The sequence below is a fragment of the Anolis carolinensis genome, chromosome 5 (genome assembly GCF_035594765.1).
Source record: "Anolis carolinensis isolate JA03-04 chromosome 5, rAnoCar3.1.pri, whole genome shotgun sequence".
Classification (NCBI taxonomy): domain Eukaryota; kingdom Metazoa; phylum Chordata; class Lepidosauria; order Squamata; family Dactyloidae; genus Anolis; species Anolis carolinensis.
Window position 1 is genome coordinate 45,602,501 of NC_085845.1, and position 22,473 is coordinate 45,624,973.

General features: G+C 40.7%; 1 protein-coding gene across 1 annotated transcript in view; it reads right to left on the reverse strand.

Annotated features, from left to right (window-relative positions):
- Window positions 1-2,266: 2,266 nt before the first annotated feature.
- Window positions 2,267-22,473, reverse strand: part of frem3 (FRAS1 related extracellular matrix 3) — a 98,531-nt gene continuing 78,324 nt past the window's right edge. The window contains exons 15-24 of the mRNA XM_003221684.4: window positions 21,396-21,527; window positions 19,369-19,700; window positions 16,674-16,866; window positions 15,360-15,464; window positions 14,800-14,927; window positions 13,176-13,310; window positions 8,898-9,024; window positions 7,149-7,336; window positions 6,908-7,054; window positions 2,267-5,154 (exon numbers count right to left, since the gene is read on the reverse strand). Of these exons, the coding sequence (XP_003221732.2) occupies window positions 4,624-5,154; window positions 6,908-7,054; window positions 7,149-7,336; window positions 8,898-9,024; window positions 13,176-13,310; window positions 14,800-14,927; window positions 15,360-15,464; window positions 16,674-16,866; window positions 19,369-19,700; window positions 21,396-21,527 (2,018 nt within the window). The 3' untranslated portion in view covers window positions 2,267-4,623. The remainder of the gene's footprint in view (window positions 5,155-6,907; window positions 7,055-7,148; window positions 7,337-8,897; window positions 9,025-13,175; window positions 13,311-14,799; window positions 14,928-15,359; window positions 15,465-16,673; window positions 16,867-19,368; window positions 19,701-21,395; window positions 21,528-22,473) is intronic.

The following is a 22,473-nucleotide window of genomic DNA, read 5'->3' on the forward strand; positions in this document are numbered from 1 at the left end:
CATGTTCTTGTGAAATGCCGATTATGCTTGAAATTTCTCTGAGTGATACGACAATTGTCCTGAATCAATCTGTCAACCTTTTGCTTGTGAAACTCGGTGGTTGCTGTCACAGGATGTCCAACTCTTTCTTTCCCACACAAGTCAGATGTTCCCACCTCAACATCTTTAAACTTACTCGTCCAATGACTCAGAGTCAACAGAGTCACCATAAACAGCTTGCATTCTCTGATGAATCTCCTTTGGGGTGACATCTTCTGCTGTCAAGAATTCAATGACTGCACGTCACATTGACCGACCATCTGCACAGGGTTCCATACTTCGCACTTTAACAACACAACCGTTCAATGCTAAGGCTTCCCACCAAATGGAACTGTAGAGGAGAGTCTACTGAATAAGCCAGTACCTGCCGCATACCAGTACTGCCATCTCTTGAGGAGTTACGAAGGCGAAGGCATTATATTACATTCAACCCTCGTATGTCCACTAGAGCAGCCACACAAAATCTGTCTTTGAGTCTTTTACTGAGGTGTCACCTGAGACATGATTTGAGATATGCTCCCTTTATTTTCATATGTAAAATGGTGCCTGCTATCCTGTGGATGGTTTATGCACCTATAAGTTCCTTTATGCAAACGGTTGTACCTTTTTGGCCATGGTGTAACGCTGAGGTCCTCAAACTACGGCCTGTGGGCCAGATACAGCCCACCAAGATGGTTTGCCCAGCCCCTGCCTTAAACTTGGGTCTTGCTGCTATTCCCACCACTGCTATTTGTGCCGTGCTGCTACCACCACAGCCATTTGGGCAGACAGAGGGAAGGAAGAGAGAGGGTAAGAAGGGAGAAAGAAAGAAATAAAGAGGGAGAGAGGCGGCAAAAAAGAAATTTAGGAAAAAGTCAAGAGAGGGAAGGAAAGGAGAAGGAAGGAGGAAAAATCAAAGAATCTGAAGGAAGGAAAGGAAAAACAGGAAAATGGAAGAAAAGTAAAGAAAGGCAGGAAGAGGAATGAAAATGGCGTGATTTGTACTTTGGGCTGTGGCTATGACTACTGCATAGGAGAAGGAGAGAGTGCCTGAAATCAGGGCTTGTTAATGTACCAAACCATAAATTGCTACTTTATGTTTTCTAATATTTGAAATGCATTTTAAAATACATGTCATTGCTGACTTATGGCAAGTATCACAGGGTTGTCTTGGAAGTTTTGTTCCAGACTGGGTCTGTCTTTTTTCTGAGGCTGAGAAAGCGTGACTTCCCCAAGGGCACATGGTGGTTTCCATGGCTGAGTGGGAATTTGAAATCTAGATGCCTAGTCCAACACTCAACTCACTTTACCACTCTGGCTCCCATACTACTACAGTAGAGTCTCACTAATCCAAGCCTCGCTTATCCAAGCCTCTGGATAATCCAAGCCATTTTTGTAGTCAATGTTTCCAATATATCGTGATATTTTGGTGCTAAATTCATAAATACAGTAATTACAACATAACATTACTGCGTATTGAACTACTTTTTCTGTCAAATTTGTTGTATAACATGAAGTTTTGGTGCTTAATTTGTAAAATCATAACCTAATTTGATGTTTAATAGGCTTTTCCTTGATCAGTCCTTATAATCCAAGATATTCGCTTATCCAAGCTTCTGCCGGCCCGTTTAGCTTGGATTAGTGAGACTCTACTGTACGTACAAAGCTACAGATAATCTGTTCTGCTCCAGCAAAGTATGCCTTTTTCATTTGATTGCCCCCGGTGGCACAAACCTTGTGATGGCAGGACTGCTGACTTGAAAGTTGGCTTGCCAACCTGAAAGTTGATGGTTTGAATCTGGGGAGAGTGCGGATGAGTGCACTCCGTCAGCTTTTGCTCCCCATGTGGGGACGAGATAAGCCTCCCATAAGGATGGTAAAAACATCAAAACATCCAGGCGTCCCCTGGGTAATGTCCTTGCGAATGGCCAATTCTCTCACACCAGAAGCGACTTGCAGTTTTTCAAGTCGCTCCTGACACACACAAACAAAAATCATAAAAGTAATTTGAGGAAAATAATCCACTATTGAACTTTCATTAGGAACTTTAATATCCTTGCCACTGAGGATTTTGGTATAAATGTATAATGTGAAAGAAAAAAACTAGTGTTTCTGGAAGCACCTCTTCATCTGGAATAAGCTTCAAAGTGTCATATGGCAGAAGAAATAAATATGGCTAGGGAATCAAGTCAGCTTGAGGAGGCCTAATGCATTATATTTGAATATAACAATCCAGTACAGACTCAAGTATGAAAGAAATTTTTTTTATAAAATAACTAAAATTTTGGCAATTTAACAATAAAAAGGAACAGGTTACAATTACAGAACATGTTTAACATAGTACAGTTCAATGACAGCATTTCAGTGCTTTCTTCAGTGATTGGTTGAACCTGCCTTACTCATACCTTGAAACATGTAGGATATGTAAATTGCATAAATATACAACAGTGTAACTTGTATAACTGACAGTTTATCTTCAGTCCCATAAATTATAGGCAACAGCTGTTCAAAAAGAGCAAGACCACACTTTAGGGAGAGGTAATGAAGGAATGCTTGTATTGGGCTGCTGAAGAAGACTTCCAGCAACTTCAATGTACATTATAATGGGCTGGTAGAGCTTTTTGGGTTAACTGGTTTTGCCTTGTGCGTAAGAGTAGCACTAGCTTAATTGAAAGTACATATGCACCTTATTTAGAGGAAGTCACATAAAACAGTCTCGTGCAGCATGACTTTTGGAGGTAGACTTGAGCCACAACAGAAACTTGGACATGTGAAGACTCAGTTGTTATTTTAAAGCATGGATGGGCAAAGTGCAGCATATGGCTCTCGGAATGTCCCAAATAAATTCTTAAGGAGTGTGGAGGGTATTTCCAGCATGTTTGGAGTTTCCCGGAGCACATAGGGGTAAAAAAAATTGCCAAAATTTTCAAATACATATTTGTCTTCCCCAAATGCACTATGATGCCCAGAGATGAGGGGCACATTTCCACTGCATCTTACAAGCCATATAGGCCAATTTAGCCGCAGGAGAGGCTTTTCTGAAACCCAAAACGCTCACATAACTTCTGAATGCATATAAGGGCATTTTGGTATTTTTATGGCTCCTGTCATCTCTTCTTTATGAGTGAAAAGGAATGCCAACAATTTCTATTGTGTTTTTTTTAAAAAAAACATGAGCACTTAAAAGTAATTAAAAATCTGTTGTTCAATGAATTTTGGACCTACTTACCTAACTGATCAATAGGCTTTATGTAATAAATGAGCTGGTGAAACTCTTGGTCTACAAAATTAAAAATATCAAGGAATAATTCCCAATGAAATCTAATTGACGTCTGAGAAATGGTGCACAAGAGTCTGCTGTAATGGCTGCAGCTCTGTAGGAGCTTCTATGAGTAGAGCACATTTGAATAAAAAACACTGTAAGGTTGAGCAAAATTATCCACAGATCCAAAGGTTCATAAAAGCTTCCTCTAAATGAAGATGAAGAAGTCTTAATGTACGTTTCAGATTGTTTGAAAGTGAGAAGCAAACAAAACATTGAGAAATATTATGATAAATGTTATCAAAGCAATGGGCTTACCTGGCACAGAGAAAAGCCTGCCCTTTCAAACAACAGTGTGACGTAGAAAAATGCCTGTCTATTTTTGTCACATTGATACCGGTTCCTAAAAGCAATGTTTTGCCAAGTATTTGATAAAAACGATTCCAAATGCATTTGGCTTAGAATTTACTAGTGCTGCTTCGCTGTATAAGAACTGTTTGTGTGACCTAAATGCTCAATGTATCAGAAAACAAATGACAGGAAATTAATGTCTTAAGTTATTCACAATATCTTACAGTATTTGCCAATCTCCCTTAGCAGAGAGGTGTCTGAAATAAAACTAACCATAAACAGCAAATTTTTACTAACTGAACAGACAAAACCAAGGGCTGTGTAATAATTATTAGGTTTCTCATGAAAGGCACAATATACATCAGCTTTAGAGTAGTCTGTTAAGGTACATTCCTAATACCTATAGTTAAAACACTCAAGAAGTACTCTTTAAATAAGCTTTTTCCAGTGCAGTATTTCTCTCATCCACGCAAGATAGTATTCTACTCCGAGATCTAATTACAGATATTTCTACTCTATCAGGTTATAATCTGACCCCTCTCCATTTCTGGCACCCCCAACCTTTTCATACTCAAGAAGGGCACAACTCTAGGCACTATACAAGCCAAAAGGAAAGGAAATCAATAATCCTTTGAAGAGCACCAGGCTTTCACGATAGTAGATAAGGCACATTTATAGCTGATAGCTGATGATATTTTGAGCACCATTTCGGGGGGGGGGGGGGGAGGGCACCCCTAGGTTTAATGAACATTTTATTCCAGGAGGTTGTTGTGTGCTCCTGGGGGAAAGAGAGGAGAGTTATAAATAAGCCACTCACACTTATATATACTTCATCATATTTGCTATACTTTTCATATGCTGGAATCACACACCACCTAGCACCAAAATTGCAGCAGCCAGTTCCAAGTCTGTGCAAATTCAGCCCCCTCGATACTGGTTTCTGTGATGAACCAGAGTATCTTCAAAGGACAACCCTCAGCTTTGCAGTAAAATTAGACCTCAGAGCTGTCACCATTGCTGTGCTGTGTGGTCACAGTTTCGTTGCTGTTAGAATAGTTGATGCATGAATCTGCTTTCCTGTCAGTAGACTGTCCCCTTCGCTTCAGAAGCAAGATGATAATCAGAACAGTGCAACAAAGAAGCAGCAGGCCAGCTGCCCCTCCAATAATGGGGACAATCTTGTCCTCTGCATCACTTCCTGTGATCTCCAAGATTGGCTTTTCATAAGGCTTACCTTCTTGGGACTTATCGTTTGGCCTGATAACAATTTTGTTAGATCGATCAAGAGCAATATGTTGGATGTTGGTGCCTCTATTCTTGTCTACACCGATGTCTTGGGCAAGAGCAGGAGCGTCCGAGATAGCTCTCCGAGCACGTCCAACACGCGGAGTGCCAGAAATCCTATTCGCTGAAGATAAAACACTGTGGAGCTCAGCACTTCGCTTTCCAAGGCCTCTGTGAGCATTGTCACGGGATCGGACCATGTAAATGGCGTGAATGTACCACTCTCGACCGGCTGCTACCTGTTAGGATAAAAATAGACATGAAATCTCAGTGTCAAATATGACTGCCTCCCAAAATGTTTTCCTGGAGAAAGAAAAAGAAACATGATAATGGATACCTCAACTAGGAAAAAAGTTTGGCTGCTAATGTGCTGTTCAAGATCAACAAGAACAAAACTACTGATTGATAATCATGTAAGTGATTGTAAGAAAGAAAGACATTCTGTAGTACATATTCTAGTTTTGTATGAAAGGAACAATCACAGTCCACTGCCCACCTTAATCTCAGATCAATGGAACTAAAATACTAACTCTATTTACTTGTTTGTTTATTTAAAACCCTACCTTTTAACAATATAGGAGACAAGATGGCTAACAATTTCAGTTAAACAAAGGATAACAATGCAGACCAATGGATAGAACAAAAGGTAAAAATAATTAATAATCACATTAGAAACATTAATTTAAAAGGGTTTTCAAAGATGGTTAAAGTATAATATCTATATATCTATATCTATACACATAATAAAAGTGAAAATCTGTATGTGTGTATGTAGAACGGGTGTCCACTCACACAGACAGCCTCCAGCTTCCACAAACAGGCTATAGTTCCCACTGCTGAGGAGCCATCAAGTCACTCCCTCCCAGGACATTGCAAGTTACAGCGAGCACATCCCAGTGTTCCTTTCTCTCTCTTATTTGCATGACCCCGCCCACTGCCTCTCCCTTAACCCTTTCCTACTCTTTTATATGGCACACAGCAAACAAAGGAAATAGTCAGCAACTGAACATACTAGAGAGAGGTTTGGGGAGAATTCATCATGATTTCTAGGAGTTGTAGAGACTGGGATGTTTGGTTCACCTGTAATCTAAGAGCACTCTGAACTGCACCAATGATAGACCTGGAAAACAGACCCCCAAACCCCACTAGTATGTATACATACTAGTGGGGTTTGGGGGTGATTGACTTTGACATCCAGGAGTTATAGTTCACAAATTCTATATGACCAACTGGGAATACTGGTGGACTTGAGAAGTGATTGACCTTTATCTCTGGGAGTTATAGTTCACCTGTATTCCGTGAACCCTCTGGACCCCATCAATGACAGATCTAGACCAAACTTTGCACACAGACCCAATGCTGCCAACTTGAGGTGATTGACTTTGGCATCAGAGAGTTATAGTTCACCTGTATTCAGAGAACACTGAACCCAGCAAGTGACTGATCTGGACCACGCTTGGCGCACAGACCCAACATGGCCAACTATGAATACTGGTGGACTTTTGAGAGGGTTGACCCAAGATTTTGAGGAATTATAGTTCATCCACATCCTTACGCATTTTCTAATGGGAGTATGACCAAACTGATATGACCTAACATCCAAAAACAAACAAGGCTCTTTTCAAATAACCTGGGCACCACCACATACCCAATCTAGTATATAATATTATATACTTTAGCCCCAATAATAATATGTTATACTTTAGTCTCAATAAAATTACTAGAAATTGGTAACTAAATTAGATTGACTTATTCTCACTATTCTTCCCTACAGAAAGCAAACAGACACACACAGAAGCAATTAGTATTGCATAAATAATATTGAATAGTAAAGCACCTTCTAAGAATATGACCTTCTTATATTTCTTAACAATCAAAAAATGTTTTTATCTCAGTGATATGCTACAAATCTCTAATGACAACAAGGAAATTTTTCAAACTGCTTTGCCAGCCAGGAAGGAAAAAAGGAATAATATTACTCTCAGATTTTACCTGGAATAGTGGAGTCGACAACAAGCTGAATCCATCGGAACCAGATTGCTTTATTAAAGGGAAACCATCGACATGATCGGCTGCAAGTTTAGCATTAAAGGGCATATTTCCAAATACTTTCGCCTGGGTATCAGGTTGAGCTTTATCCTAGAAAACAACAAACATTGGTATATTATGAAGCTGAGAATTTCAAATTTGACTTCTGTATTAGAATTCAACTCAACAATACAAGTATACATACCAAAATCTTGAATCTGTACAATAAGGAAGGCGAGTCAGCCAGGCAACCATATTCTCTGTTATCTGGATTGTACTTGGGAACATACCCATCAGCCCCAGTGCACAGAAACACCTTCTCAATGTTGCAAATAAAAGATTCTCCTAAATTCTGAACAGGATCCACCATCACCCGACCATAGATCTCAGAGCCTAAAAAGGAAGATTTGGTTTTTTTAAAGTATTTACACTTAATGGTAGACTGGACCTTCCAATGAAATCATGTTCTCAGTATGGCAAACAAAGATGTAATACATAATCACACACACACAACACCTAATTATAGAAAAAATACACACGACACATTAAAAATGTACTGCAACAAATCCATACAGATAAAATAGTAAAACTAATGAAACTGTTTAAATGTCCTTAAAACCCTAAATGAGAATGATTTTGCCAGACATCTAAATGGGCACAACATGTAAGCCTCTTGGAGTAAGGCAATCTTGAGTCATCATCACTTATGGCACACCCCAAAAATACAGATGGATAGATCAGTGTATGGACTGCCTGACACAAAGGAAGTAAACCTACAAATATTTTGGTCCCAAGCTGTCTGTCTACAATGTTAAAAAACAAAACTATACTTTTAACAGAGCTTGATAAAATATGGGAGCCAAAAAACCTTAGCATTCTGTGACAGATGGGGATTTAAAAGGCTGCTCTGGTAACAGTTTGACCCACCTCTAGTCTTCTACCTCTAGTCCCACTAGTTGCTGAAAACACTAGCTGCCACTACCTGTTTTCTAACAATGATCCTAGCTAATTGGTAGCAAAGGACACAAACTCATGGTTAAAAATGGTTGCATGCAATGCTCTTCCTCCTCGCTAGGTGGCAGCCCATATCCAAAAACACAAACCTAAGCCATTTCAAAGCTATTGAAATCCACAAGGATGTGGACAATTTCAACAGAAAGGAGGAAATCATGAAAATCAGGACAGTAAATAATGAACACCAATCAAAATGACTGAAATGTTGGCAGTTCGAATCCGGGGAGCGGGATGAGCTCTCGCTGCTAGCTCCAGCTTCTGCTTACCTACCAGTTCAAAAACATACACATATGAATAGATAAATAGGTACCACTCTGGCGGGAAGGCAACGGCACTCCATGCAGTCATGCTGACCACATGACCTTGGAGGTATCTACGGACAATGCCGGCTCTTCGCCTTAGAAACTGAGATGAGCATCAATCCCCAGAGTAGAACATGACTAGACTTAATGTCCAGAGTAGGGGGATGTAAGGAAAAAACCTTTACCTTTACCGTTATAAGATGCAAGTCTTTTTGCACCACTAGTTGCATGCAAAATGACCCTGTGGACTGAATGAACATAACACACTATGCTTCTGAAGTCTGCAACACAACCACAGTTTAATTATATGCAACAGCCAGGACAGTTTCCAAAATATCATTTTCTGGAGGAGGTGCTCCATCAAAAGAGCAAAGTGTTACTAGATGGAATTCCTCTGTACAGAACTAAAGAATGTGGTACTTGAGATCTGTGTTGCAATCAGACAACTTCTGCTGAGAATTCAAGAGCAGGAGTGCTGTTTTTACTTTGAAACTTCTTTTAGTTAATATTAAATATACAATCATATTAATTGTAGGTGTGGAATTCAGCCCATTACTAGCTCTTCTTTAAACGCTGTCGTTAGAGGTAAGGTCATGCCACTGTCTTCTGCAATATCTAGAGAATAAAGCTAGCTTTACCTTCTGTGAATGCAACATCAGTTCCTTCTCCAAATCCCATGGAGCCATCAGACAGCCAGAGGTCCTTTTTGGACAAGAGGAACATTTGGGTATTGAGATTAAATTCAGCTGCTACTGGGTCACTGACCTGGATAAAAGAAAAAACAGTTGTGGCATGAATCACTACAGGGTTTAGGGGGTGTGGGGAGAATCTGCCCAAAGCGTTCTGTATTTCACCTAGTACTCATGAAACTTATACTTGATGCCAAAGCAAACAGTGAAGTATTAAATGTGTCTGCACGCATCCAGGCTTCAAAAGATGTGTGTTTCTGCAACTGTCTGAATCAACAGACCATACAGGGAACCCCTGATGCCTACATAAAGATTCAACAAAACGGTCTTTACAGCAAAACTTCTGAAAGTAGAATCCAATAAGATTCAGTAAAACAGCATCAGAAAGTTTTGTGCACAGTGAGGGACTGTAGATAGTGGCTTTTTTTTTTTTACTTTATTTTTATACCCCGCCTCTATCTCCCCGGAGGGGACTAAGGACGGCTCACATGGGGCCAAGCCCGAATAAAAACAGTAGCAGTATAAAACACAGCAATAGACAACAACTTGCACAATAAAAAAAAACAAAAAACAAAACAAAAATTAAACATTAGCCAATAAAAAACAAGAACTAATAAAAACATGGATTAAAACTGAGAGATTGTAAAAGTAGACTGGGTAAGGTGCACCATATAAATATTGTAAACACGAGGTGACTGATAAAGTGCTGCAAATTCTGGGAAGTGCAAATTGGGATGGGAATAGACCCTGTGTCTATATCGAGTTGACAAAGGTAAAAAGTGCAAACCGGTACAAGAATGGTCACAGATACAGATTGCTTCTGGATTAGCAATCTTTATGTAAAGGCTTGAGTAAAGAGCCAGGTTTTCAAGCTCATTCTGAATGCTACCAGGGTGGGGGCTTGCCTGATTTCCCTGGGGAGCAAGTTCCAGAGCCGGGGGGCCACCACGGAGAAGGCTCTCTCTCTCGTCCCCACCAACCGTGCTTGTGACGGAGGTGAGAGCGAGAGGAGGGCCTCCCCCGACGAACGAAGAGATCGTGCAGGTTCGTAGGGGGAGAGGCGATCACTAAGGTAGGAGGGTCCCAAACCGTTCAGGGCTTTGTAGGTGATCACGTGCACCTTGAATTGGGTCCGGAAGGTGAACGGCAGCCAGTGGAGCTCCTTAAGCAGGAGGGTTGACCGCTCCCTATAATTTGCTCCAGTTAGAAGCAAGGCTGCCGAACGTTGAACTAGTTGGAGTTTCCGGGCCGTCTTCAAGGGCAGCCCCACGTAGAGTGCATTGCAATAGTCCAGTCTAGAGGTAACTAAGGCATGGACCACCGTGGCCAGATCAGACTTCACGAGGTAAGGTCGCAGTTGGCGCACAAGTTTTAATTGTGCAAAGGCCCTCCCGGCCACCGCCGACACCTGAGCATCAAGTGTCAGTGCTGAGTCCAGGAGGACCCCCAAACTGCGGACCTGCGCCTTCAGGGGGAGTGCGACCCCGTCAAGCACAGGTAGCCACCCAATACCCCGATCGGACATACGACTGACCTGGAGGACCTCTGTCTTGTCGGGATTAAGCTTCAGCTTATTCGCCCTCATCCAGCCCATCACAGCTGCCAAGCACTGGTTCAGTATCTGGGGGCTTCCTTGGAGTTCGGTGGAAAGGAGTAGTAGAGTTGAGTGTCATCTGCGTAGAGATGGCACCGAACTCCAAAACTCCGGATGACCTCTCCCAGCGGTTTCATGTAGATGTTAAAAAGCATGGGGGACAGAATGGAACCTTGCGGGACCCCACAGGTCAAAGGCCAGGGGTCCGAGCAGGTGTCCCCCAGCTTCACCAACTGGGAATGGCCCTCCAGGAAGGACTGAAGCCACGACAGAGCCATGCCCCCAAGGCCCATCCCGGAGAGCCTCCCCAGAAGGATACCATGGTCGATGGTATCGAAAGCCGCTGAGATGTCCAAGAGAACCAGCAGGGTCACACTCCCCCTGTCCAGCTCCCTGCGGAGGTCATCCACCAAGGCGACCAAAGCCGTCTCAGTACTGTGACCAGGTCTAAAGCCAGACTGCGATGGGTCCAGAAAATCGGTGTCATCCAGGAAACCCTGGAGCTGCGAGGCAACCACCCGCTCCAGGACCTTGCCCAAGAAAGGGAGGTTCGAGATTGGTCTGTAGTTGTTTAGAATGGCCGAATCAAGGGAGGCCTTCTTCAATATAGGCCTCACTATGGCCTGTTTGAGGACAGATGGAAATTTGCCTTGATCCAAAGAGGCATTAATTATCATCACAAACCACTTTACCAACCCTCCTCTGGCCGATTTAATTAGCCACGAGGGGCAAGGGTCTGCAGAGCAAGTGGTCGCTCTCACCGCCCCAAGGATCCTGTCCACGTCATCCGGGCTTTCTACTGCTCTCCTCTAAAATACTGTGTTATCCAGAATCAGAAGGATGATCCATCAGGGAGTCTTCAGGTTTTCTTCTGTTCATTCAATTTTTTTTGTTTTATGGTAAAGGATTTCACAGCATTCATCAGATTCTCAAAGGGACCTGTGCCCTAAAAATGGTTTAGAACTACTGATCTAGTCCAGTGGTTCTCAATCTGTGGGTCCCCAGATGTTTTGGCCTTCAACTCCCAGAAATCCTAACAGCTGGTAAACTGTTTGGGATGTCTGGGAGTTGTAGGTCAAAACACCTGGGGACCCACAGGTTGAGAACCACTGATCTAGGCCATTATTGTATATTCTGGCTAACACCTGCTTATCATAAGAAGAGTTTCCAGACGGATTGAAAACCTATCTAGTTTAGTATTCAAGAATGCCTTTATGGAGGACACCAGAACAGCTCAGTGTGATAGTCCAGCATTCACACACATTCCTGATATTGATAGCAACATACATATATATTAATCAGTAGCCACTACTTATAGCTTTGTTTTTCACCACTTGCTTACCCATTTCTTTAATGGACTTAGAGGATGAATGGGAGGGGAGAATGTTGTACTTAAGGCAGGACTGTGTATTTTTAATTTTCCTACATTAGGGTCAACATAGCTGCTATATCAAGGTCCATTTATGAGACTTCTGGATCCGCAGTTTTGTGAATCAAAGCCACAAGCCACCAAGAGACTATGTTAATTTCCATGCTCATTTTGGCTATTTAAAATGACACATGGGATATATAGCAGAATGTACATCAACAATCCATTAACTGTAATGTGATTTCTTATACTAATGGTGGGACTGACAACCAAAGTCATGCCATTTTATTTTTATCCCTGGCGTATTGCCCATTCCTGCATTACATCTCTTCTGAAGGACCATTTCCCTCATCTAAAAAAGTTGAAATAAGACTAAGCTAGAAGCCAGAGAATGAACCTGGAAGAGTTCTATTCCTCATACAGTGGAAATGAGCCTGACACAATGTGTTGTCGAAGGCTTTCATGGCTGGGATCACAGGGTTGTTGTATGTTTTCTGGGCTGTATGGCCATGTACTAGAAGTATTCTCTCCTGACACACATTGCTGATTTGTGTCAAGTTTTCTACCCCCCCCCCCCCGCCCCCTTTGTACTGTATACTGTAATCCAGGAACATTTACCAAAATATATCCTACCCCTGTTAGCTGATATCATGGAGAAAAAATACTGGAAAATGCAACATAATGAGGATCATGTCCATAGGCCCGGGCTGTGGCGCAGGCTGGAGAGCAAGCCAGCTGCAACCAGCTGCAATGAATCACTCTGACCAGGAGGTCATGAGTTCGAGGCCCACTCGGAGCCTGTGTTTGTCTTGTCTTTGTTCTATGTTAAAAGGCATTGAATGTTTGCCTATATGTGTAATGTGATCCACCCTGAGTCCCCTTTGGGGTGAGAAGGGCGGAATATAAATGCTGTAAATAAATAAATAAATAAATATGATCAGGAGGGAGGAAAAAAGACCCACAGGGTTGCCATCTAAAGTTCAATGCTATCCTCTCTGTCTTGAAGCAATTTTATAGACAACTGAAACATCAAGATCAACTAGCTGTAAAAATATATTTTCCTAGATGTGGTATTTTTAAATATTTTAATTACCAGATCTTTTAAGTGAGTGAGAACAGGTAACATGTAAAGCTTGGGCTGATGATCTGCATAAGTAGGCTGTTAAGAGCGCTTTAATTGCCGAGGGAGTGTATGTAATGTGCCAGATAAATGCAGTCAAAATACTTTGTTTGTTGAGTGCATGAACATACAGAGAAGTTTTACCTGCTGGAACCTGATATCTAGATCAAAGGTGATTGGCTCCCGTGGGCTACAGATGACAGGCAAGGTATATTCTTGGCTGGGTGCGGCAATACAGGGGATAAGTTTCACGGTGTAAGTACCAGAATAGTCACGTACCTGACAGGGAGAGAAGCATGAAATCAGGATGTGTACAGTTTGGGGCTTAGAAGTGCTTCAGTTGAAACAAATAAAATGAGAACAAAAGGAAGATAACAGGGATCAATATAGTGTGTGGCACAGCACTGCTTTCCAGCTACCTTGTTTGGACAGGTATACCTCTATATATACTCCTGGGCAATATTATTTTAATAGAAAATTTTGTACTAGTAGCTAAGATAACATAGGTTTCTGTATCTCATAAATAAAAAGCAATACAACATATTTCAGCTAACGTTTTAGTCAAAACTAACGCTATGCACAGTTGAAATAAAACAACCAAGCCAAGGGATCCTGTTATAACTAAAAAAACCTGAACTTTCCAGAGATCACTTGAAAGTTTATTCCAAAGTTCACCCAGGGATGGTTTTCTTCCTTTCATCAGTGTCTACTTGTAATACAATTTCCATTTCCATTGCCAAGCTTATATATCTATGCTTCTTTAACATGTTGCGGGGAGAGAGCTGGCTTTTTTCCCCATGCCAGGAGCATTATAAAAGAATGGCAGAAAGGGGGCAAATATACTGCCTAAAGGCAAGCATCTAAAAATGGAAAAGGTAATTTCAGCAACAGTAAAAAAAAAAAAAACAGCGATTGAAATGCTGTCACTTCTGGTGTTGGAGAATTGACAGTCTGCAAGGACGTAGCCCAGGGGACACCCGGATGTTTGATGTTTTACAATCCTGTGGGAGGCTTTTCTCATGTCCCTGTATAGGGAGCTAGAGCTGACAGACAGGAGCTCACCCCGCTTCCCAGATTCGAACCACCAATTTTTCGGTCAGCAGTCCTGCCAGCACAAGGGTTTAACCCAGTGGTTCCCAACCTTTGGGCCTCCAGATGTTTTGGACTTCAACTCCCAAAACTCCCAGCCAGCTTACCAGCTGTTAGGAACTGTGGGAGCTGAAGTCCAAAACACCTGGAGGTCCAAAGGTTGGGAACCAATTATTTAACCCATTGAGCCACCAGGGTCTCTGAGGAAGCTGATGAGGCAGGCTTATATACTCTTTTCTTTTCTTTCACTTTAACTTGCCTAATTATGAATGTTACATATACATTCCAAATCTTCCACAACCAATGAAAATATATTAATTTCCTCCTAACAATAAATTAGAACATTACAATAGGACCTCTACAAATCATTAACTGATTGACTGTCATGCTGAAATCATCATGTGTGGTAGTTTTACCAAAGGTGGCATGTTCCTAATTTTCTTCACACAATAAATTTTAGTGAATATGAATTAGCTTTCTGTTGAAATCCTTGACTGCCCATTAAGTTCAAAAGTAGTTATGGCGAAAAAAAAGGAAAAAAAAGGCAAAATATGTTGATTTTGGGCAACCCGCTATCTCTCTACTCAACCGAACACTGAATTGTTAAGAATAGGCAGCACAGGTGTTATATGACAGTTAAACTGAAATGTTCTGTAAAATATTGCATATTGCCACTCACAGCAAAATCTGAGACAAATTTCCATTGCTGCATAGGTTGGTGGAAGGTCCGCTCATTCTGTGAAAGGCTAAGTGTGAATGTCAGACCAGGATGATCAGCAGACATCACCATGGATGACAGAGATGTTCCTACAGAAACAAAGGACATATATGATGGCATGATTCGATTCTTCCAGCATCTTGTGAACCAGTAGGGTTTGGATATTGACTTCCTTCGCCCATGTAAACTTGTGCTTCAAAAAGTTGTTTGGTGGGCTGTTAGGGAACATTACAAAAGGTAGCACTGAATAGAGAGATGAGAAATCGGCAAAAGCTGTCTCCTGCCCTTCCAGTGATGGCATCCCTCCAACAGAGCTTTTCCAGAATAAAAAATGAATTCTTCCATTAATAGAAGTAGAAGCCTAGATCCAATCCGCCAATTCATTATTACTTCTGAGAGTAAGTATGTCATATTTAATCTACTCAAAAACTCTCTTTGATCGTTATTTTTAAATATCAAAACTAAACACAGTTTCCAAGATTGATTATAGAGCTAAATACAAAATGAAAGATTGTTCTCACCTGGATGGGACATTACAAATTGCCCTCTGAATCGGATTTCGGTTCTGAAATAGACCACCAATCTTCCTTCTTCATTGATCTGCATGCTGGTTGGGTATAAGGAGCCTAGACGCAAATCATAACCACTACTGTTACAACGATTATTTTTAAGTGTGTGCAAACAATTTGAAAATGTACTGTAGTAGATAGGGGCTCATGATATACCTCATTTGAGCTACCTCTCTTTCACAGCAGCCTAAAGTCTTAGATATTTAGATCCTTTAATTCCAACAGTTTTCCATTGCAAAAATGTGGATCTAATCTGTGGGCCAGATTGCCACTACCATAATACTCATAAGCAAGCAGACTTTTCTTATACAGTATTTTTACAGTATCAGAGAGGTAAAAGGGGGAAGTTTAGAGTAATATAATTCTGAGAAAGTTTTAAATACCAAAACAGCAGGAACAAGATTCTAACAAAACCAGATGGCCCCAGGAACACACACTGCACCAGCATTGCATTTCTGCATGTCTCGCCCTAGTCATACTATAAACATCATAATTTAAGACTATGAGAAGAACTTCACTGATAAAACCAAAGGTTCACTTACTTCACTCCAGAATAAACTGTGTTTTTACTTCAACAGTTAACTAGATGCCTCTTGAAAACCCAAAGCACAACAAGAGAATATCTTTTGACCCAGCGACTTCTGAGTACCATATATACTTGAGTATAAGCCAAGTTTTTCAGCCCTTTTTAGGGCTCAAAAAAAAAGCACTCCACTCTGGTCCCCCGGCTTATACTTGAGTGAGAGCTCTGGCTGGCTTATCTTTGGGTTGGCTTATACTCAAGTATATACAGTAATCAGAGTTGGAAGTCTTATCTAAAATTACAGTTTTATGTAAATATTCAAAAACATTTAATGTACTGATGCCTCAATTAATATAATTTTATTGGTATATATTTTTATTTTTGAAATTTACCAGTAGCTACTGCATTTCCCACCCTTGTCTTATAATAAGTTTTCCCAGTTTTTTTGGTGGTAAAATTAGGTGCCTCAGTTTATATTTGGGTCGGCTTATACTTGAGTATATACAGTAATTGGCATATTCAGTGCAATTGGGCCACACATAGAAACAATGGCTTCCAAGAGAGTGATTCTCCTCAAATAGATTTAATTTTCCAGTCTATCAGACTTGCATCACTTTTCACAGATTTAATCTTTGCCTGCTCATCTACTCTAGTGGCCATCATCACATTCAGTAATAGCTAGTTTCACAGACAAGGTAAGCATATGGTTTCTTGAAGCAGAAGGGAATCAACAATCAATTCACCTTGTAGTTCTGCTTCCGGGGGGCTTCCTATGCCATCCTTCCATAGGATGGCAGTATCATACACAAAGGTCAGCTTCAGTTCGGACTGCAGGTCAAAGTGTTGCCAGCCCCCAACAGCAGCAGGTGAGTGGAAGACATAGGAGACATAGAGGGGTACCCGTAGAGTCACATAGGATTGAACAAGATTCAGCACCTGCAAAACATTAAGGTATTTGGTTAAGTAATACTCCCAGTGGATCCTATGGAATTAATTTCACAGCCTCCCTAGTATTAAATCTCATTTTCAGTCCCTTCCATGTTTTTTCAGTTTGACAGATGTTTTAATCTGTTATGCATTTATCTTTTTGGTACGTATTGGCTCCTGGACAAACTTTACTAACTGCGATTAGATATCCACTTTAAAGCTTTATGAAGGAATTCAAGTTTGTGTTGATGTGTGAATGAAACACAGGCCAAATCAGACTAGAAAACAAATCCAAGCAGGAAGGCATGCAAGCAAGCATAACTTTGTGCTGATTTCTAAGACACAACCCTGGCGAAAGACAAAAACCACCCAACAATTGAATTGACAGACATCCCTGAGTCTATTCTTGTCTCTATTATAGGATTAAATTGATACTAACAACCTCACGATCATTTGTGACCTCGGCTGCATTTTGGCTCAATTTTCTGGCAGTGAAAATATAACAGCTAAGCAGTTTTTCAACAAAAGTTTACTTCCAAACAACAATGGACATGGTTTCTGGAAGTGAAACATAAGCCCATTCCTCTTTTTTCCTGTAACCGTTTTCAGAATTAATAATCAGATGGAGATGAATAATCAGACCAAGCAAGAAGCCAGATATTAAGAGTCAAGTGCAGTCTGGCTATGTGGGGCTGTGGTGGTGCAGTGGATTAAACCGCTGAGCTGTGGAACGTGCTGACCAAAAGGTCAATTATTCGAATTCGACGAGCAGGGTGAGCTCCCATTGTTAGCCCCAGCTTCTGCCAACCTCGCAGTTCGAAAACATGCAAGTAAATCAATAAGTACCGCTCCAGCAGGAAGGTAACAGCACTCCATGCAGTCATGCCAGCCACATAACCTAGGAGATGTCTATGGACAACACTGGCTCCTCTGACTGGACTTAATGTCAAGGAGAAACCTTTACCTTTACTACAATCTGCCTAAGAGAAATCTAAACAATAGTGGCCGTTGGAATCAGTGGAAGCAATGGCTGATTTCCAAGCAATTTCAATGAAAATAAAATCTGGGTTGCTATGAATTTTCCAGGCTGTATGGCTACAAGCATTCTGGAGCATAACCATACAGCCTGGAAATCTCACAGCAACCCAATGATTCCAGCAATGAAAGTCTTTGACAACACATTGAAAATAAAATCATTTGTCTGTAATACAGTAGAGTCTCACTAATCCAAGCCTCGCTTATCCAAGCCTCTGGATAATCCAAGCCATTTTTGTAGTCAATGTTTTCAATATATTGTGATATTTTGGTGCTAAATTCATAAATACAGTAATTACAACATAACATTACTGCTTATTGAACTACTTTTTCTGCAAAATTTGTTGTATAACATGAAGTTTTGGTGCTTAATTTGTAAAATCATAACCTAATTTGATGTTTAATAGGCTTTTCCTTAATCCCTCCTTATTATCCAAGATATTCGCTTATCCAAGCTTCTGCCGGCCCGTTTAGCTTGGATAAGTGAGACTCTACTGTAGTACAATTGAAATAAAAGGCCAAAAAAGTAATTATTTTCTTGCTTCAAGGATCAAGATATTTCAGCATCTTTATGAAAGTAGATGGTGCCCTCCTTGACCTTTTTTGAAGAAAGTAACCTTCACTACTGCTTTAGGAGTCTGTAAGAAGGGCACTAGTTCCCTTCTGCCCCTACTCCATCTCAGTATTTATTTAGACAGGCAATCTACTCAGACCAGGATCTCTTTTTAACTAAGGATAAAATGAGACACAAAGGTCAATGCACATTTTTGTCTTTTGTGTGCCTTCAAGTCATTTCGGACTTATGGTGACCCCTAAAATGAACCTATCACAAATTTTTCTTGACAAGATTTATTCAGAGAGAATTTGCCTTTGACTTCCTCTGAGGCTGAGAGAATGTGACTTGCCCAAGTAACTTAAGATGTTTTCCATGGCTAAGCAGAGATTCAGACACTGGCCTGCAGAGTCATAATCCAAGACTCAAATGATGACACCCCACTGGCAACTATTCCAGTTTGTCTTCCACAATATGATTTCCTTGTGGTTCAACAACTGGATTCGCAAATTAAGCGAATTGTAAGCATATCATCTAATACAACCTTTAGCTAGACGTAAAACTATCCTATTCCTTTTGATTGGGGTCACTGCTAAACCTTAAGAATCCCAGCTAGTGTATATCTGATGTATGCTAGATGAGGGCATTATTCAGACTTTAAATTGTATTTTTTATCAGGAAATACTGGATCCAAAATAAAATGTCCCCAGGGTGACTATATTCTTGAACCCTATGAAGGGAATATGGTCTGGAAGATCCAAACAAACTGCCATCACTAGCCATACAGAGTGGGTTAGTTGGAGAAGATAAAAATCAGTTGAATGAACTGGTACAATGTGGCCAACAGTAACTGTTCAGACAATGCATGTAACCTAACCAAAAGTCAGCATTGCCCTTTGAGTTAGCGGCACTTGTTTCCCTACCTGACCGTCTGTGCCAATGGAGCCACTGCAGTCTGTCAGCAATTCTGACATGTCATAATAGCTGTTGAACTCCCATAGGCAGGCATCCAGGTTGAGATTACGATAAAAGCGCAAAGTCTTAGCAGTGCGCAATGCACTGCTATACTGGTACGGTGAGGTTTCACCAATGACTTCTGGGTTTTTGACATTATCTGTGATGAATCCGTACTTTGTCTCAATCTCATTATAATCCAAGAGGTTGGAGCATTTGTGATTGCCTACACGAGTGCCATCTGGACTAAGAGTCAACTCAAAATTGGACAAAGGTCTTGTTGAGACAACTGGGAGCATCCCTGGAACCAGAAATATGTGAAATATGTGATCAGTATATACATAACAGAAGTATTAGTTTCCATGACTGTAATGTTTGTTAAGTGTTCATATAAAAAACCGTATCAAGGGTCCTTATCCGAACAAGTACTACAGAGCACGTTTTCATTTGCACATAAGGAGCAATTTGAAATAAGAACTTCCTCACTCATGTACTACACTATTCATTGTGTGTCTTCAAGTTGTTTCAAGTTTATGGATATCCTAATTTGAACCTATTACGAGGTTTTCTTGGCAACATTTGCTTGGAAAGGCTTATCATTTCCCTCATCTAAAGCTGAGAGGGTATGACTTGCTCAAAGTCACCCAGTGGTTTTTATGGCCAAGTGGGGATCTGACCCTTGGTTTCCTAGGACCTTATCACATTGGGATATAATCCATTTATATCAGTATGCATTCCATATTTTTAAAGGACTGGATGCATACTGTATTGAGACAATATGCATACTCTTCTCATAACATCTGATTATTACGATTCTTTTAAATTGAAAATACTGCACTTTGGCACATCACACCAAGGATGGCTACACTCTATTCTGCCTTGGTCAGACCACACCTGGAATACTGTGTCCAATTCTGGGCACTGCAATTGAAAGGAGATGTTGACAAGCTGGAAGGTGTCCAGAGGATCAAGGATCTGGAGAACAAGCCCTACTAGGAGTGGCTGAAAGAACTGGGTATGTTTAGCCTGCAGAAGAGAAGGCTGAGAGGACATAGGATAGCCACGTATAAATATGTGAGGGGAAGTCATCGGGAGGAGGAAGGAAGCTTGTTTTCTGCTGCCCTAGAAACTAGGATGCAAAACAATGGCTTTAAACTACAGAAAAGGAGATTCCATCTGAACATTAGGAATAACTTCCTAACTGTGAGAGCTATTCGGTAGTGGAACTCTGTCTTGGAGTGTGGTGGAGGCTCCTTCTTTCGGGGCTTTTAAGCAGAAGCTGGATGGCCATCTGTCAGGGGTGCTTTGAATGCGATTTCCTGCTTCTCGGTAGGAGTTTGAATTGGATGCATGAGGTCTCTTCCAACTCTATGATTTTATCACTCTATGATTCCTCCCAATCCATTCAAAACACACCCTATATCACATCCATAGAGTGAGGTAGACATCATAACCTTTTAAAAAGTATTGTTGCTGGTGGGATGCATACAGATTTTCCTATCACACACAAAAACAAAGCATCAGCAATGGAAAAATCCATAGTATTTTAAAAAACACGATTAAAATTCAACCTGCAAATAATCAGTTTTTGAAACGTTTTGCAGACAGATTCTGATGGAATACTGATGAGATGGTGCAAATGTCACGTGATGGGACCATTCTCAAACTATCTCAGAAACAGAGTCTTTCCTAATGTGATAAGGTCCCTAGAGTTCTAGTCCAACTTTGCCATACCGTACAATTCCAACTATGCCATACTAACTATGTTACCGTACAATTCCTTACATTATGTAATGCACATACAGAATCGTTGTTATAGTCTTATAATTGCAGCAACAGCAATTATATGATTAAATGAAGCAAAGAAAAGAACACAATTAAAAGTGAATTCTGAATGTATTTCTTTCCTGTTTTAAATAGCTCATTGTATCAGCAGCTAATGCTATATCAATACAATAATTTTATGTCTGATAAAATGTACACAGACAATACTTACCATCCATATGTGGCATTGTAACTATTAACTTGATCAAATTGGGATAGTCAGGGTCATCAGGACCTGTATACCGTATTTTGGCTGAGAAAGGCTCTGCTCCAACTGTTCCTGGTATACGTGGTTGACACAAACCTGTGTAGTAAAGAGTAATATTGCAAAAAAAATTAACAATAGAGTTGAGAATGTCTTCTGTTTTTCTTGGCAACAATCACATGAAAAAGAACAACAGTGCCCTAATAATGTATGTAACGCTATGACTAATAGTAACCATCCTGAACGGGATATCCCTATTCTTATTTATTTGATTAATATCTAGCTTTTCCTCTAGTACTGGACCCAAGATGGTATTGAAAACTGCTGGATTACAATCCCCATCAATAATAATAATAATAATAATAATAATAATAATAATAATAATAATAATAATGCAATTATTATTAGGACAAATGCAATTAAAACCAAGATCGAAAAATCAGCTGATGAGCCAAAATGCAGACTGTGCAAGGAAACCTACGAAACCATTGATCATCTCCTCAGCTGCTGTAAGAAAATCGCACAGACAGACTACAAACAGAGGCACAACTATGTGGCCCAAATGATTCATTGGAACTTATGCTTCAAGTACCACCTCCCAGCAGTAAAGAACTGGTGGGATCACAAACCTGCAAAAGTATTGGAAAATGAGCACGCAAAGATACTGTGGGACTTCCGAATCCAGACTGACAAAGTTCTGGAACACAACACACCAGACATCACAGTTGTGGAAAAGAAAAAGGTTTGGATCATTGATGTTGCCATCCCAGGTGACAGTCGCATTGACGAAAAACAACAGGAAAAACTCAGGACCTCAAGATTGAACTTCAAAGACTCTGGCAGAAACCAGTGCAGGTGGTCCCGGTGGTGATCGGCACACTGGGTGCCGTGCCAAAAGATATTGACAAAATTACGATCTGCCAACTACAAAAGGCCACTCTACTGGGATCTGCATGCATCATCCAAAAATACATCACACAGTCCTAGACACTTGGGAAGTGTTCGACTTGTGATTTTGTGATATGAAATCCAGCATATCTATCTT